The 13,819-nt window shown below is 37.8% G+C and overlaps 1 protein-coding gene across 1 annotated transcript; it reads right to left on the bottom strand.

The window, feature by feature from the left end:
* Positions 1-11,150: 11,150 nt before the first annotated feature.
* Positions 11,151-13,219, bottom strand: LOC110107756 (protein PYRICULARIA ORYZAE RESISTANCE 21-like). Its single transcript, XM_020838128.2, has 3 exons — positions 13,149-13,219; positions 11,767-11,848; positions 11,151-11,650 (listed from the first exon to the last, which is right to left on the bottom strand). The coding sequence occupies exons 2-3, from the start codon at positions 11,846-11,848 to the stop codon at positions 11,208-11,210; spliced, it is 525 nt and encodes a 174-aa protein (XP_020693787.1). The 5' UTR covers positions 13,149-13,219; the 3' UTR covers positions 11,151-11,207.
* Positions 13,220-13,819: the final 600 nt, after the last annotated feature.

Genomic DNA, 13,819 nt, shown 5'->3' with positions numbered 1-13,819 from the left:
CTCTCTCGCTTTATTATTGCTTCTCTTCTCTCCCACAACGTTCTAACTCTCCAAACAAAAGAGAAAGACAAGACAATAACTACAGGGGATGCAACCCTTAAAAATGAGGAAAAAAAAGTTAAACCCGCCAAGTAGAGCTGCGGCGCCAGTTTGGAGCGTTGCGGTGCTCGAACCTTCGATCTTGATCTGTCCAGCGATATTGCAACACTCAAATCCCGTAATGTTGCGGCGCCGAATCTAGAGTGTTGTCGTGCTCCACTCTCTGTTGTTTCTTCCAGCAAATTTTTTAGCATGAAAACAAAAATGGGGCGCTTGGGTGCATAGCATCAGATACTTTGATACATAGCGCCGAGGCGTCGGGCGCTCGGGTGGATAGCTCATTCCTCTCATGCTTTGCTTTATCAATCAAACATGTAGTTGCCACTTCCAATTAATTAGTAAGTTTTGTTAAGATGACATCGTGACTTTGGGGTTATGATAATTGACTTCTTAATGTTTGAACCCCATTCCATATATATATATATAAAACTCATTGTGGACCTCCGAAGGAGCACCGCGCGAACGGGTCAATTGGAGGGCAGATTGGATCGTGTACACGACTAACCATTGAGGATAGTGGCTGTCACCAACATACCCCGATGGGTAGCAATATACACGACCTAGTCACGGGTTTCCCCCACCCGATACAACAGTTCGAATGGGGTTTAGTAGATTGTGGTGCCAATTTTCTCATGGGCGCAAGCCCCCATGGTTAATTACATCCTGGGCAGGAGCCCGAGAAAACTCTCGATTAAGGATCATATATTATCCTTTCCAAATTTGGGATTGGCATGAGGGTATAGACTAAGAAGTCCTACTCAAAAGGAAGAAAGGTCCCAAAAGACTCTGTTAACATGCATGGTTCATACCAGTCATTCAAAGGCTTTAGAGTACTAAAGAAAAATTGGATGAAAGAAAGTCAAGCAATCAATCACATGCATGAGAGAAAAGATGGAGGTGGCGTCATCCTGTGGCGCGGATGAGTAGGATTTATAGTCCCTAAAAGGAAGGGAACCACCTACTATTTAAAGCATACTACGAGATCGAATGTAGTAGCCTCGAATCCTAAATCTATGTTGGGCTTGGTGTTCAACACATAACAAGACCCATGTCCTAACTAATGCAGTGCAAAACCTGGACTTATCCCGGCCTGAATTGGGGAGCCAGCTAACCACCTAATCACTTTAAAATCATGCTATCAAGTCAGTTATAAAAGATGGATGTGTGGTACAGTTATTAAAAATATGATCGATATCTAGAGAGTTTTCTAATTAGTCCTAAACTTATGTAGGGTAAATGCCCATAACTAATACAATTAAATTTTAATTAGTTGGTTACTAATGCGATACATGCTAGTTAAAATATTAGCTCATGAATACTTTAGAGTTTTAAAAAATAGGCTTATAGAAAATAAATTTTTGAAAAGACTGGGTCTCCCTAGGTCTGGCACTTCATCATCATAGGCCAAATTATCCAGACTCTACCCGCAGGCAGGGAGATGTCTTATGACAAGGAAAGAAGGATGCAGTAATATGCATGCGACCCTGGACGATTATGGCATTTCCCTAGGTTCGTTAGATTTCTATGTTATTTAAATCTTAAAATTTTAGAAGCTTGGTCATGAGTAGAAAAATTTTATAATCCTTAAAAGAGCCTAACACAATCCAGGCTAAAACAAAATCGACATGTAATAAAGAAACCTAGAAAAAAATATGTAATTTCTAATGCGCAATCAGGTAAACACATCAATATAATTCCAGAAAAATAATCAACTAAATGGCCATAGGCAAACTGCCCTTATTACAACCCAGATATGCAGAAAATAAAGTGCCTAATAAAAATTTCAAGCAGTTTATATATGAAAGTAAAAAACTCAACCCATTGAAGCTGTGCCAAGCCATGCTCTTAATTATGAGGGCTAAACAGTCCACCTGTAGCAGTTATAATTATTTTAGCCCTCATTTATTTATGGGGGCTGAGCAAGCACCTATATAAGATAATATTAGATAATGTCAGAGTACCCCCCCCCCCCTTTTATTAGCTTGAGCATGGCCACATGCGCGGAAGAATATTATATATATATATGGTGCTCCTAACCTAGGGGTAGATCTAGCGCTCACCACATCATCCATAATGCAGTAAAAATAAGCAAACACAACAATTCAATTTCATACAGCATGCAGTGAAAACCACGGAAAGCTTCGGCACACAGTAGAAAATAAAATCCAGCGGCCTAGCCTAAATCTAGAAGTGGTTCCATAGTAAATAATTCTATGTGTGTGTAAGGCTTATGTGGTTTGGATAGGTCCTAAGCAGGGTAGTTGGTTAAAATTGCCTAGAGTTCGGGTTTGTTGAAGGCTAAAAAAGGAAACTTTAATTGAAGTTTAAATATTAATGGATTATGATCCATTTTAGTTAATTTAGTTTGTTGATCATTTTTAAAAGCTCAGGGTGATGATATTTGAAGTTAAAATTGCATTAGCCAGTTTTGGAAAGTCCCGGGTCCGCCTAGGTACTAGGGTGAGGGGGTCCAAAAAGTCATTTTGGGAAATAGGATAGGTTTGGGTATCCTAATATTTTAGAAAAATACCAGACCCTAAGATGAGTAGTTATCCAAGTAGCACACTAAATTTAGAGTTCTCTAGGAAAAGTTATGAATTTTCTAAGTTTTGGACCATAGACTATAGGCTGGGGTTGACCAAAAAGTTGACTTTCTAATTTAGGTGAGTTTCTGGAATTCTAATATTTTTAATAAATCCTAAACCCTAATAGGAGTCTACTTCAAGTGATTTTTTCTAATTTAGAATTTTTTACAATTAGTTATGAATTTTCTAAGTTTAGGGTATTTATGTAATTATCTAAATTACCTATTAAAGGGCAGATTTTATTATTTTGACCCAAATCAGCTCCAAACAGATTGGAATCAATCCTAAAGGTCAGGGATGACCTGAAAAAGTGATCCCAAGTGTTTTGGAAAAATTTGGGATTTGTATTAATTTTTAATAATTTATTAGGGGCAAAACAGTATTTTTCACCTAAAGTCAAATTAAAGGTCAACTTGAAGTCAAACTAGGGAGTCCTATTTATCTAAGGTCAAGAATTATATTCTGGTCAGTTCAAACTATTATGGTTAATTTTCTGACCTAAAATGTATTTATTGTAATTTTTAGGTCTCGATGCCCTATTTAGCAAGTTAATTAGGGTTGGTTAATTAAGGGGCCTAATAAGCCCTAAAAATTTCTAGAAAATTCTATGAGATTTATGATGTCCCTAAGTTTAAGTTTTGAGATTTTCATGTTAATCAGTGATATACCCTAGCTCCTAGAAATTTTCTAAGTTCACTAGACAGTCCTTAATTGTTGTCCTTATAGTGTCACTACGTTATATGGGTTTAAATTGAAGTTCACACTAACCCTCAAGGTAATAATGCGTAGGAAACATACAAAAGCATTAAACACACCATGTCCTTAGATCTAGGAAAGCTTAAGCTAAGTAGTGATGGTGCAACCTACACATGCAATTTACGACAAAAGAGAAATAAGTACGACTAATAAAGGGATTAGTGAATGGTTGGGACTCAACCATCCACTATCCCACTCCCCCATGATTGCTCTTCATACAAAGATATGTTTAAAATTTCATGTAGCGGGTCCCCCAAAATTAGGTTAATTTAGTAATATAGGTAATTTTAAACTAAAATAATTTAAAATATATATATCAAGAGAAAATAAATAAAGTTTGGTAAAAATAAACATAATTCAAAATAGTTTCATTCATAAGTATTTGGGAGACCCACTGACCACCCATTCAAGGTTTCCAAACGATTTCAAAATAGTTTTTAATCTTGAAAATAATTATTATACTAATTAAATAAATAATAATTAAAAAATCAAATAATGCCCTAAGATAGAAATCTGTCCAGACAGCAGCAATCAGCTTATAAAAATAATTTTAAAATAAATTTTACATTTTTCTAAAAAGAACGAGGGGTTGCACGCCGAAATCCAATTTAAAACGGAAAAGATATGATTTTTGGAAGTTAATGATAATAATAATATAATAATAATTTTTATTAAAAATAAAATAATAATATAGTTAAAAAAGGGTTTTTTTACTATTTTAATAATAAGTTAAAATATAAAAATATTTTTAACTGGAAATAATTTTAAATTAAAGAGGACAAAAATACGAACGATTCGATATATTATACGTGAAAAATGGATCAAAAATGAATTTTTGGTGAATTAATGAAGTTTTAATACCAAAAATAGATTTTTAAATATGGCAGGGACACATGGCCTCCTCGGATTGGCTCCGCAGTTCGCGCCAATCATTGGCGTCGCCGCCAATGATTGCGGCAATCATGCCGAAATCATGAGCCACTTATCCACGTAGGCAGAGAGTTAGATCTGCTGTTCGGCCCAAACACAGAACAGCGAGATCACAGCCGTTGGATTTAACTAAAAATATCAACGGCTGCGATTTCGTGCAGTTCAAAAGGACCGAACTGAAACCCTAGAAGGTTTTTTACCTCGTTCTCCCAAAATACTCAATGAAACGCGATGAAATTTGAAACGTAGGATCTATATATGAAGAGCATTCATGGGGAAGTGTTTGTTTGGCTTAAAAGCAGCTTTTCAAAAAGTTATTTTGCCCTATGTGTTGTGACCTATTCTAAGGATTTTTGAGAGATCTAACAGTTGGATTTTCACGTTCTTGGGCTTGTTGAACTCGTGGGATCCGCACGAACAATTCTCCTCTTGAAACCACGATCAAACGAGCTTCCGATTGGACGAATCGAAGCCTTGAAAGTCCTAGGCCTCGGGTTCACCGGGATCTCACCGCCGGCGGTCTGAACTCGTCGGTTTTGAGTGGGGGAAGGTCAGGAAACACTCCAAGAACTCTCACACAAAATTTCAGAGCCTGAGGGGGCTTGGAGAAGAAGAAAGAGCAAAAACAAGTCCCCCAATAACTTAAGATTTTGGTATTTAAAGCTCTAGGATTCAAACCGACGGCCATGATCAAATTGGGAGGCTATTTGGAGGGAAAATCAAAAGATTTGGTCGTGGTTTCAAATTTTGAAATGTTAGGAGCTTTAATTACAATTAAGAACCTTAAATCCTCCTTAAATGGGTTGATTTGACCCATTAAGGGCTTGATTTGACCAAGTCAGAGTTTGACTTGGTCAAACCAATCAATTGGGTCAAAGAAATGAGGGGAGCAAGCCATGAAAGGGGTTGAATAGATTTGAATTTGATTTGGGCTCTTAAGGAGCCTAATGGGTCAAAATTAACCTATTAAGGCTTGGGTTGACCAAGTCAAACGTTGACTTGGTCAACTCAGGCCACCATGCCCAAGTCTGGGCAAAATCAAGGTCAACACTCATATTTCATTAATCAATCATAGGCAATAAATTAAGTTGGGTTACTAATCTATACTCGAATCTAAGCTATTAATTAGAATTGATTAGGAATGATGGACTAAAATTGAATCTAAACTATTAGTAGGAAATTAATTGAGACCGTTAATTGTCTGCTTGAGTTGTTGATTGCCAGTTGAGTGAAAGCGTAATTAGTTAATGATTATTGGTTAATAAAATTACTGAAGATGAAATATTATTTTTAAAATTATGAATATATAATATAAGACAAAAAGTAAAGAAGAGATGAAAAATCATGTTTTAACAAGAAGAGTCGTATGCATTTAAACTATTATCTTATATATTGTATGACTTCTAGTCTTTAAATACTCTTATAATAGAATGAAATGATGTATGCATTAAGGTTTGTATGGAGCAGCTTTCTTACGGCTTTTTAAATAAATTTATGAAAAAAAAATTCTTGAACTAAAAATTTTTGTATTAAAAAGTTATTTCAAAAAACAGTAAAAAACTCATCCCAAATAAATCCTAAATTAATTTGCTTGCCATATTAGTAATATAATAAGTACATTTGGTGGTCTTTCTATTATAATAAAATTTGCCCTCCATCAAGTTCATAACCTAAAGAAACAATAATGACATACATGCAAGAGAACATTAATAATAATATAATATGAATTAACATATATAATTAGAACCCTAAAGTTCTAATAATAAAATGTCTTGAGTAGGGGTTTAAACTGAAGAATATTAAGAATGGGAAGAAGAAGAAGAAACAGTAAAAGCTTTGTAAACTTTATTAATATTTCATGTATTACATTATACAGGTCTTAGCTATATATAGAATAGGAATTCACGTGTAAGAGAGTAAGTGGTCCTAGATACATTTAATGTATTTACATATATAGCCTTAACATTCCCCCTTAAACTGACGAGCGGGGAGTAATAGTCAGTTTGGATCTCAATTCTTTGAACCGTGGAGTGGTTAGAGGTTTGGTTAAGATATCAGCAATTTGATCGGTTGTGCTGATAGGAAGCAACCGTATGACATTATTCTGAATGTGCTCTCTGACAAATCGCTGATCAATTTCTATGTGCTTCGTACGCCCATGAAACACCAGATTATTGGCTAATGCAATAGTAGATGTATTATCACAATAGACATCAACTGGCTGAGAATGTGAAATGCGAAAGTCGGCTAGTAGACGCTTGATCCATATAGTATCTGCTGTAGCCGATGCAAGAGCTCTATACTCAGACTCTGTCGAGGATCTGGATACGGTTGGCTGTTTCTTGACTGTCCAGGAGACTATAGTATCGCCCAGAAATGTACAAAAGCCGGATGTGGATTTGCGGGTAAGAGGATCGGACGCCCAATCTGCGTCCGAATAGGTCCGCAGCTGTAAACTAGATCGAGTGATCGTAAGTCCATAATCGATGGTCCCTTTGATATAACGAAGTAATTTCTTGAGCAGCAGCGTGTGATGGATCGCTGGATCATGCATATGTTGAGACAATGCATTGACGGCGAATGCAATGTCAGGTCGAGTTAAAGTTAGATATTGTAACTATCCGATAATTTGTCGATACTAAAGAGCATCAAAGCAAGGCGAGTCGCCATCGTTCGTTACTGGAGTTTTAGAAGAAGATGGGTTAGAGACCGAATTGATTATGCAACTCGGCCATACGAAGAATTGAATTCGCGTATTGAGATTGAGAAAGGAAAAACTTATCTTGTGTGTGGTCGATTGTGATGCCCAGAAATTGGTTCGCAAGTCCGAGGTCCATCATTGTAAATGTTGATTTCATTTGATCAATCAAGTTGTTCATTTTGGATTCGTCGTTCCCAGTAATAAGAATATCGTCTACGTAGACGAGTAAGTAAATTTGGAGATCATTCCGTTGCAGTATCAATAGCGAGGGATCCGCCTGGCTGTGCATGAATCCAATTTGTAGCAGACATTTTGTGAATGTGGTGTACCATTGCCGTGGTGCTTGACGCAAGCCATAGATAGCCTTGCGAAGACGACATATATGGTTCGGATTGGTCGAGTCTTTTTGATAAGTCCATTTGGAGCCAATGGTAGAGGCGTTAGGTGGGGGTGGGATAAGATCCCAAGTACCCTGTTTTTGAAGGGCAAAAAATTCCTCTGTCATTGCCCTGCGCCACTTAACATGTTTGTTGGCTTCCGTAAAAGTGGTCGGATCGTTTTGATGGTTCCCGTGATGTAGAAGATAAAGACGTTGAACAGGTTTGAGGGATCCTGTTTTGGCCCTGGTAGTCATATGATGCCGAAGAGGGGAATCAGACCGTGTTTGTATATCAATTTGATGACCATGAGTAGCAGCTGGAATAATGTCATGGCTCGTGATATCCTGTCTCGTGCAGTCAGCAGATGGTTGAATAGAAGTATTGATCTGCTTCGTGCCACCATTTGAATTCAATGTAGAAGGCGGCATGAGAAGGGGATGAGGAACAGCTGTTGAGACGGGAACTTCTTGAACAGACCTGTTGATGAATGGAAAAGAGTGTTCATTAAACTTAACATGCCGAGATGTAATAATTTTATTTGTGATTGGATTTAGACATTTATATCCTTTCATAGTGTCTGAATATCCAATGAATATGCAGGAAGAAGACGTCAGTGATAGTTTGGTACGTTGAGTGTGTGGTAAAAGTGGAAAACATTCACATCCAAAGATTCTTAGATGTTCATATGAAGGTTTGATATTAAACATTCTTTGCAAAGGCGAGAGATATTTTGTTGTAACAAACGGTGCCCTGTTAATGAGGTAAGTGGCTGTAGAAGCTGCTTCCAACCAGTAAGACATGGGTAGACCGGCGGTTTGTAACAAGGTTCTTGTGGTCGTGATAATATGGCGATGTTTTCTTTCTATGACCCCATTCTGTTCTGGCGTGTAAGGGCACGATGTTTGATGATGGATGCCGGCAGCCTTGGTGACAGCTTGGAAGTGGTGATTCACAAACTCACCACCGCCATCCGTGCGAATGACTTTGAGTTTGTGATTGGTTTGCCTTTCGATAAACCTAACAAAATTACTGAAAATATTAGGAACATCGAATTTAAGCATAAGTGGAAATAACCAAATAAATCGCGAGAAATCATCAACAAAAATTATATAGTATCTAAAACCTTGGTGTGAGGGAACCGGAGAGGGTCCCCACACATCCGAGTGAACAAGATCTAGAGGAGCTTTAGTAATACTATTAGAACGTTCAAAAGACAATTTGTGTCCTTTACAAGACATACAAGGGTTACAAGAAAAACGAGTAAATGATATGTGTAAAGCAGGATTGCTTTGCGAGATCCACTGAAGAACGCGGGTGTGAGGATGTCCAAGCCGACAATGTCAATTGGTTTCGGATGACCGATTAGCAGACAGTGCCGTGGAAGCTGGAGTTGGCTTTTGCGTCCTAGACGGAATCTTGTATAGACCGTTATTACATGGTCTGGTGAGAATGACCTGATTGTTCGTCCGATCCTTAAAAACAAAACCAATAGCGTCAAACGTGATAGAGATTGGATTATCTTTAACGAGATTTGATATGGAAAGCAAATTATAAGACAAAGATGGAATATGCAACAGACGAGAGAGAACAAGCTTACTAGCCGGGGTTGGAAGGATCCCAGCACCCGTATGAGCTATCGGGATGGATCTTCCGTCCCCTATGGTTACCGTGTCATTGCCGTTGTAGGTGTTGTAGGTAGCAAGATTCTCCAATGTGTTGGTCATGATGTGTTGGTCATGTGTGACGATGCACCGGAGTCTATGTACCAATCTACACCTGTATGACCGTCCGATTTGGCCACCAGAGCGTTGGTGTTCTTAGACGAACCTTGGGATGGAATGTAGTTGGCATTGAGTTTGTGCCAACACGCATCCGCCTCGTGGCCTTTCTTTTTACAGATTTGGCATATCACCGCGGGTTGAGTAGAGGATTTATTTGTAGTATTCGTGTCATGGTTTTGTCTGGACCGACCGCGACGGCCATGACCGCGAAATGTGTACAGAGCCGATTGATTGTCTGGATCTTTAGAGAATTTCAGTGCCGACGATATGATTTCAAATGGATCTCTTCACTGATGAGAAGAGCATATAAGTTGTCCAGGGTCATCGTGCCTTGCATTGTGCGAATCGTGGTCGTGAAGGATTGATAAGCCGGCGGAAGTCCGTTTAGGATATAAATCATGATATCTTCCTGATCGATCGAGGATCCCGCAGAAGCAATCTGTTCCACGATTTTCTTAACTTCGGTGAGGTAGTCTGTCATAGACATGGATTGCAAAGAAATGTTGTGGAGCTCGTTCTTGAGCTGTATAACCTTGGAGCGATTGGAAGATTGGAACCTAGTATGAAGCGTCGACCAGATCTCTTGAGTTGATTCAAGATGAATCACGTAGGGTAGAACGGCCGGGGATATGGTGGAACACATAGCCGTTGCAAGGTTCTGATCGATAACAGCCCATTGATGCGGATCTTGATTTGGATCCAAGTTTTCAGTGGCCGATCTTGCTTCAAGAAAGGCAGCGAATCCATTCTCCTTGAAGAGTTTTGCGATTTGCGAACTCCAGATGGGGAAATTATCCGCCGTGAGGGAGTGCGGTACAAGAAATTTAAGATTCGAAATCACAAACTTTAGAGATTGAGAGATGACCGGAGCGGACGGCTGTGCGCCGGAGGTGGCCGCAACCGAGGAAGAAGTGGAAGCCGATGTCGCCATAGCGAAAGCTCATAATCTTGCTGCTCTTGATACCATGAAGAATATTAAGAATGGGAATAAGAAGAAGAAACGGTAAAAGCATTGTAAACTTTATTAATATTTCATGTATTACATTATACAGGTCTTAGCTATATATAGAATAGAAATACACGTGTAAGAGAGTAAGTGGTCCTAGATACATTTAATGTATTTACATATATAGCCTTAACATAAACTAGTTGAATTCGAGTTAGAGGGTGTTCGAACTCAACTTGTGAGTCGAATATCGAGCTCGAACTCGAGTCGAGCTTGACTCACAACAATATAACGAGCTCATCGAGCCGCTTGCCAAGCCGTTCAAATTCCCGATTTCCCGTCTGGTTTTATTTTTCCCGTCCAATTTTAAAGGTGCTGCGATGGCTTTGGTAAAGATGAAAAAGCTTGTAGATCTCCTCTAACATAATATATGCTGCCGTTTTAGGTTATATCTTTTATTTTTTTTATTTTTTTGAAAATTTTATGGTTTTAGTAATAATTAAAGTTGCAACATTTAATAACATGGATAATCTCACACAATTTTTGTTTACCCACCTAGCTAGTGAAGTCTTGAACTTTTTTTTTTATTTTTAAATGCAAGAAAAATATTAATAATTAAAAAAATTAAATAGCAATTCGAGCGAGCTCGCGAGCTCACGAGCCAAGCCTCATCAAACTCGAAATCGAGTTCAAGCTCAAGCTCGACTCGTGAGCTCGATAAACTTGACTCGAGAGCCCGTAAATAAGTCCAGCTCGAGCCGGCTTGCGAGCCGTCTCGGCTCGCTTACACCCCGTCTCGAGACGATTGAGTGCTCACGATAGGGCTTCGATTATTGGTTTAATATTGAGGTTACAATCATAAGTTAAACCATCTCTATTATATTTATGAGTAGATTACACTAATGTGCAAATGGACAAGCAGAAAGTATTATTGTTAGGGAATAATGACAATATGGTATTTGCCGTTACATTCCAATTTATTATCGTACGCAATTGAAAAATAACGCAAATTAAAATAACAAGGAGAGATCACATGATCGAGCAGGACGAAGGTTCGTCCTCGCAGATGAACTTCAAAGTTCTGCACCCATCGTAGCATGGCGCGGCACAAGTTGGCACCACCTTGCAGGTGCACCTTCCATAGCATCCACATACTGGAATGAAAGGCCAAACCTCCGGATACCGGTACGGGTACGGGTACGGATATGGGTACGGGTACGGACATGTAGACGGTATATCGGGCGGAGGCGGAGGTGGAGGCGGAGGCGGAGGCGGAGGCGGAGGCGGAGGCGGAGGCGGAGGTGGAGGTGGAGGTGGTTTATCGGGTTTGTTCTGCTTGATCTGAATATCTTTGATGACCTTGCAGGCTTTGCAACAGAGTTTCTTGGAAAGCTTCTTGGGATCGAATGGGCCGGAGACGATCACTTTGCTCTCTTTTTCGTTGTACTCTACAGATCGAATGTTTTCTCGATCTCAAAGAAATCAATTAATAATTCGTCATTTTATGAAAAAACAAAAAATGCTGATGATAGGGTTTCTTTTAGAGATAATTAGAAAATGACGTTGATTGGAAGTAGGAGTTGCTTACTTTGGAGTTTGCCGAGCACCTTCCTAATTTTCTTGGAGCAGATTGTGCATTCAAGATCTACTTTGAGGATTAAAGTGGACATCTGCTACAACACGATACAAAGTAAAAAGAACTGATATAAGTGAATAGTTTTCAGTTAATTAATTTAATTAATATATTTATTCTTTTATGATTTATTAGCTATTTCTTTAATTCAGAAATTGAGCTTAACTAATCTTGTCCTATTCTTGTATATTATTGAAATGAGTTGTTTGCTTTTTAACATAAATTAATTCCTATTTTGTCTGAGGGGATATTTGGTTGCCTGTATTTATAGTGTAAAGTAATACAAATGTAATGCAGGGGTTTTAAAATTTTTGGTACTTGGTTTGAAGTAAAGTAACATATAGATTGTAAAAAAGATTGCATTCCAAATATTCTAAGTAGTGCATTTTTAGTGTATTTGGAATTTCCTTCAATTTGGACGATTTGTAAATACATTGCAAGCGCATCGTCATTGCCATCGCCGCTGGCTGTCATCCACCATCGCTGGTTACCACCTTCGGCCACCAACCACCGTCATCTGCCACCATCGGCTGCCGGCCATCGCTCACCACTGGCTATTGTTAAAGATATGTTTTGGAGTACTTTTCTACTATATATAAGCAAGTTGTATATCGATTTAGCTGAGTGTAGGATGTTGTTGGAAAAGTTTGAAATAATTTATGTATATACAATTCTTGTATCTTATTTTCTCTACATATTTGAAAAAAAAAATGATGATGATTGCTCTGTGAATGTAGAAAATTTGTAAGAACTCTGAACCATATATAAATTTATTATGTTCTTGTTTTTCATTTCTTTACAAATGTTACTTGAAATTAGTTCTTTCATGTTCATGGAAATCAATAAACATTAATTAACCTACTGTTTTGCCTTTGGAAATCAATTTCGTAAAAGTTCGATTTACAAATAAATCTTTAAAATTACGATCGAGCTATAAAAGCTGGAAGGTTTAGTGGTTGATTTATTTCTTCCACGCACAACAAGAACTTTTCTCATAAGAATAAGAGAAATTACGGCCGACAGATAGAGAAGAATTTGTCCTCAGAGAAATAGAAAAAATTGTATGAAGGAGTTTGATAACCTAATCGATCCAAATAAATGGAGAGTAATTTTTTTTTATGGAGAGTAAAATTATGTTGTGCCAAGAAGGAAGACATTACAGTTAATAAAAACTATTATATTGATCAAAGCAATTCTAACTTAATTTCTAAGAAATCGGATGGAATAAGGCAAATTAACAACAAGATAATAAAAGAAAGAGTGGGATATTTTTCATGATAAACAAACAAATTTGAAGGAGAAGAATGTGAATAACAGCGGAAAGGAACAATTTTCACCTTCTCTGCCAGTCTTCGGACGAACCAGTTTTCCCCAATGCGGCGAGAGATGGAGAGGGAGAGAGAGGAGAGAAAATAGTTGTAGCTAGTGATTAATGCATGAAAAACAGCAATTCTTTTAAACAGCGAGACGCAACCCCTCCAAAACAGCAATTCTTAATGAGTGGGGTGTAAAAAGCTTAATTTAGTTGGTAAATAAATTAGAATTCTATATATTATGATATTTTTGTAAAAAATTAACCAGAATATGTTTCCAAAATTTTAGATTTATATAATATTTGTTATATATGCATTACATTAATTTTAAAGAATATTACTTTGGTCCCGTCGTCGACCGACATCAGACTTTCTCCTAGCCGTCGACTATCACCTGACTTTTGCCAGACTGTCGACTGAAGCCGGAGTTTTTCCCAGTCACTGATTGAAGCCGGGCCACCGCTCAACTCTCCCTATTATTATATTTTCACAGTTTTTTAATTAAGGGACAGATCAAGCTTTTTAATCTATTCAAGTATCGTTGAATCATTTCGATTGGGCAATTTTTCCCTTTTTCAGAATTTTTCCTGTTTATGTGTTAGATATCCGTATAACGATGAGACGAAAAATTTTAAATCTATCGTTGCATACATTTTAGCCCTCAACAATACTCTCTACTAAATGCTAGAAATTCT

This window comes from Dendrobium catenatum, unplaced genomic scaffold (assembly GCF_001605985.2).
Source record: "Dendrobium catenatum unplaced genomic scaffold, ASM160598v2 fragScaff_scaffold_506, whole genome shotgun sequence".
NCBI lineage: Eukaryota > Viridiplantae > Streptophyta > Magnoliopsida > Asparagales > Orchidaceae > Dendrobium > Dendrobium catenatum.
The sequence above is the reverse complement of the archived record's forward strand: the minus strand, read 5'-3'. Positions and strand labels throughout refer to the sequence as shown.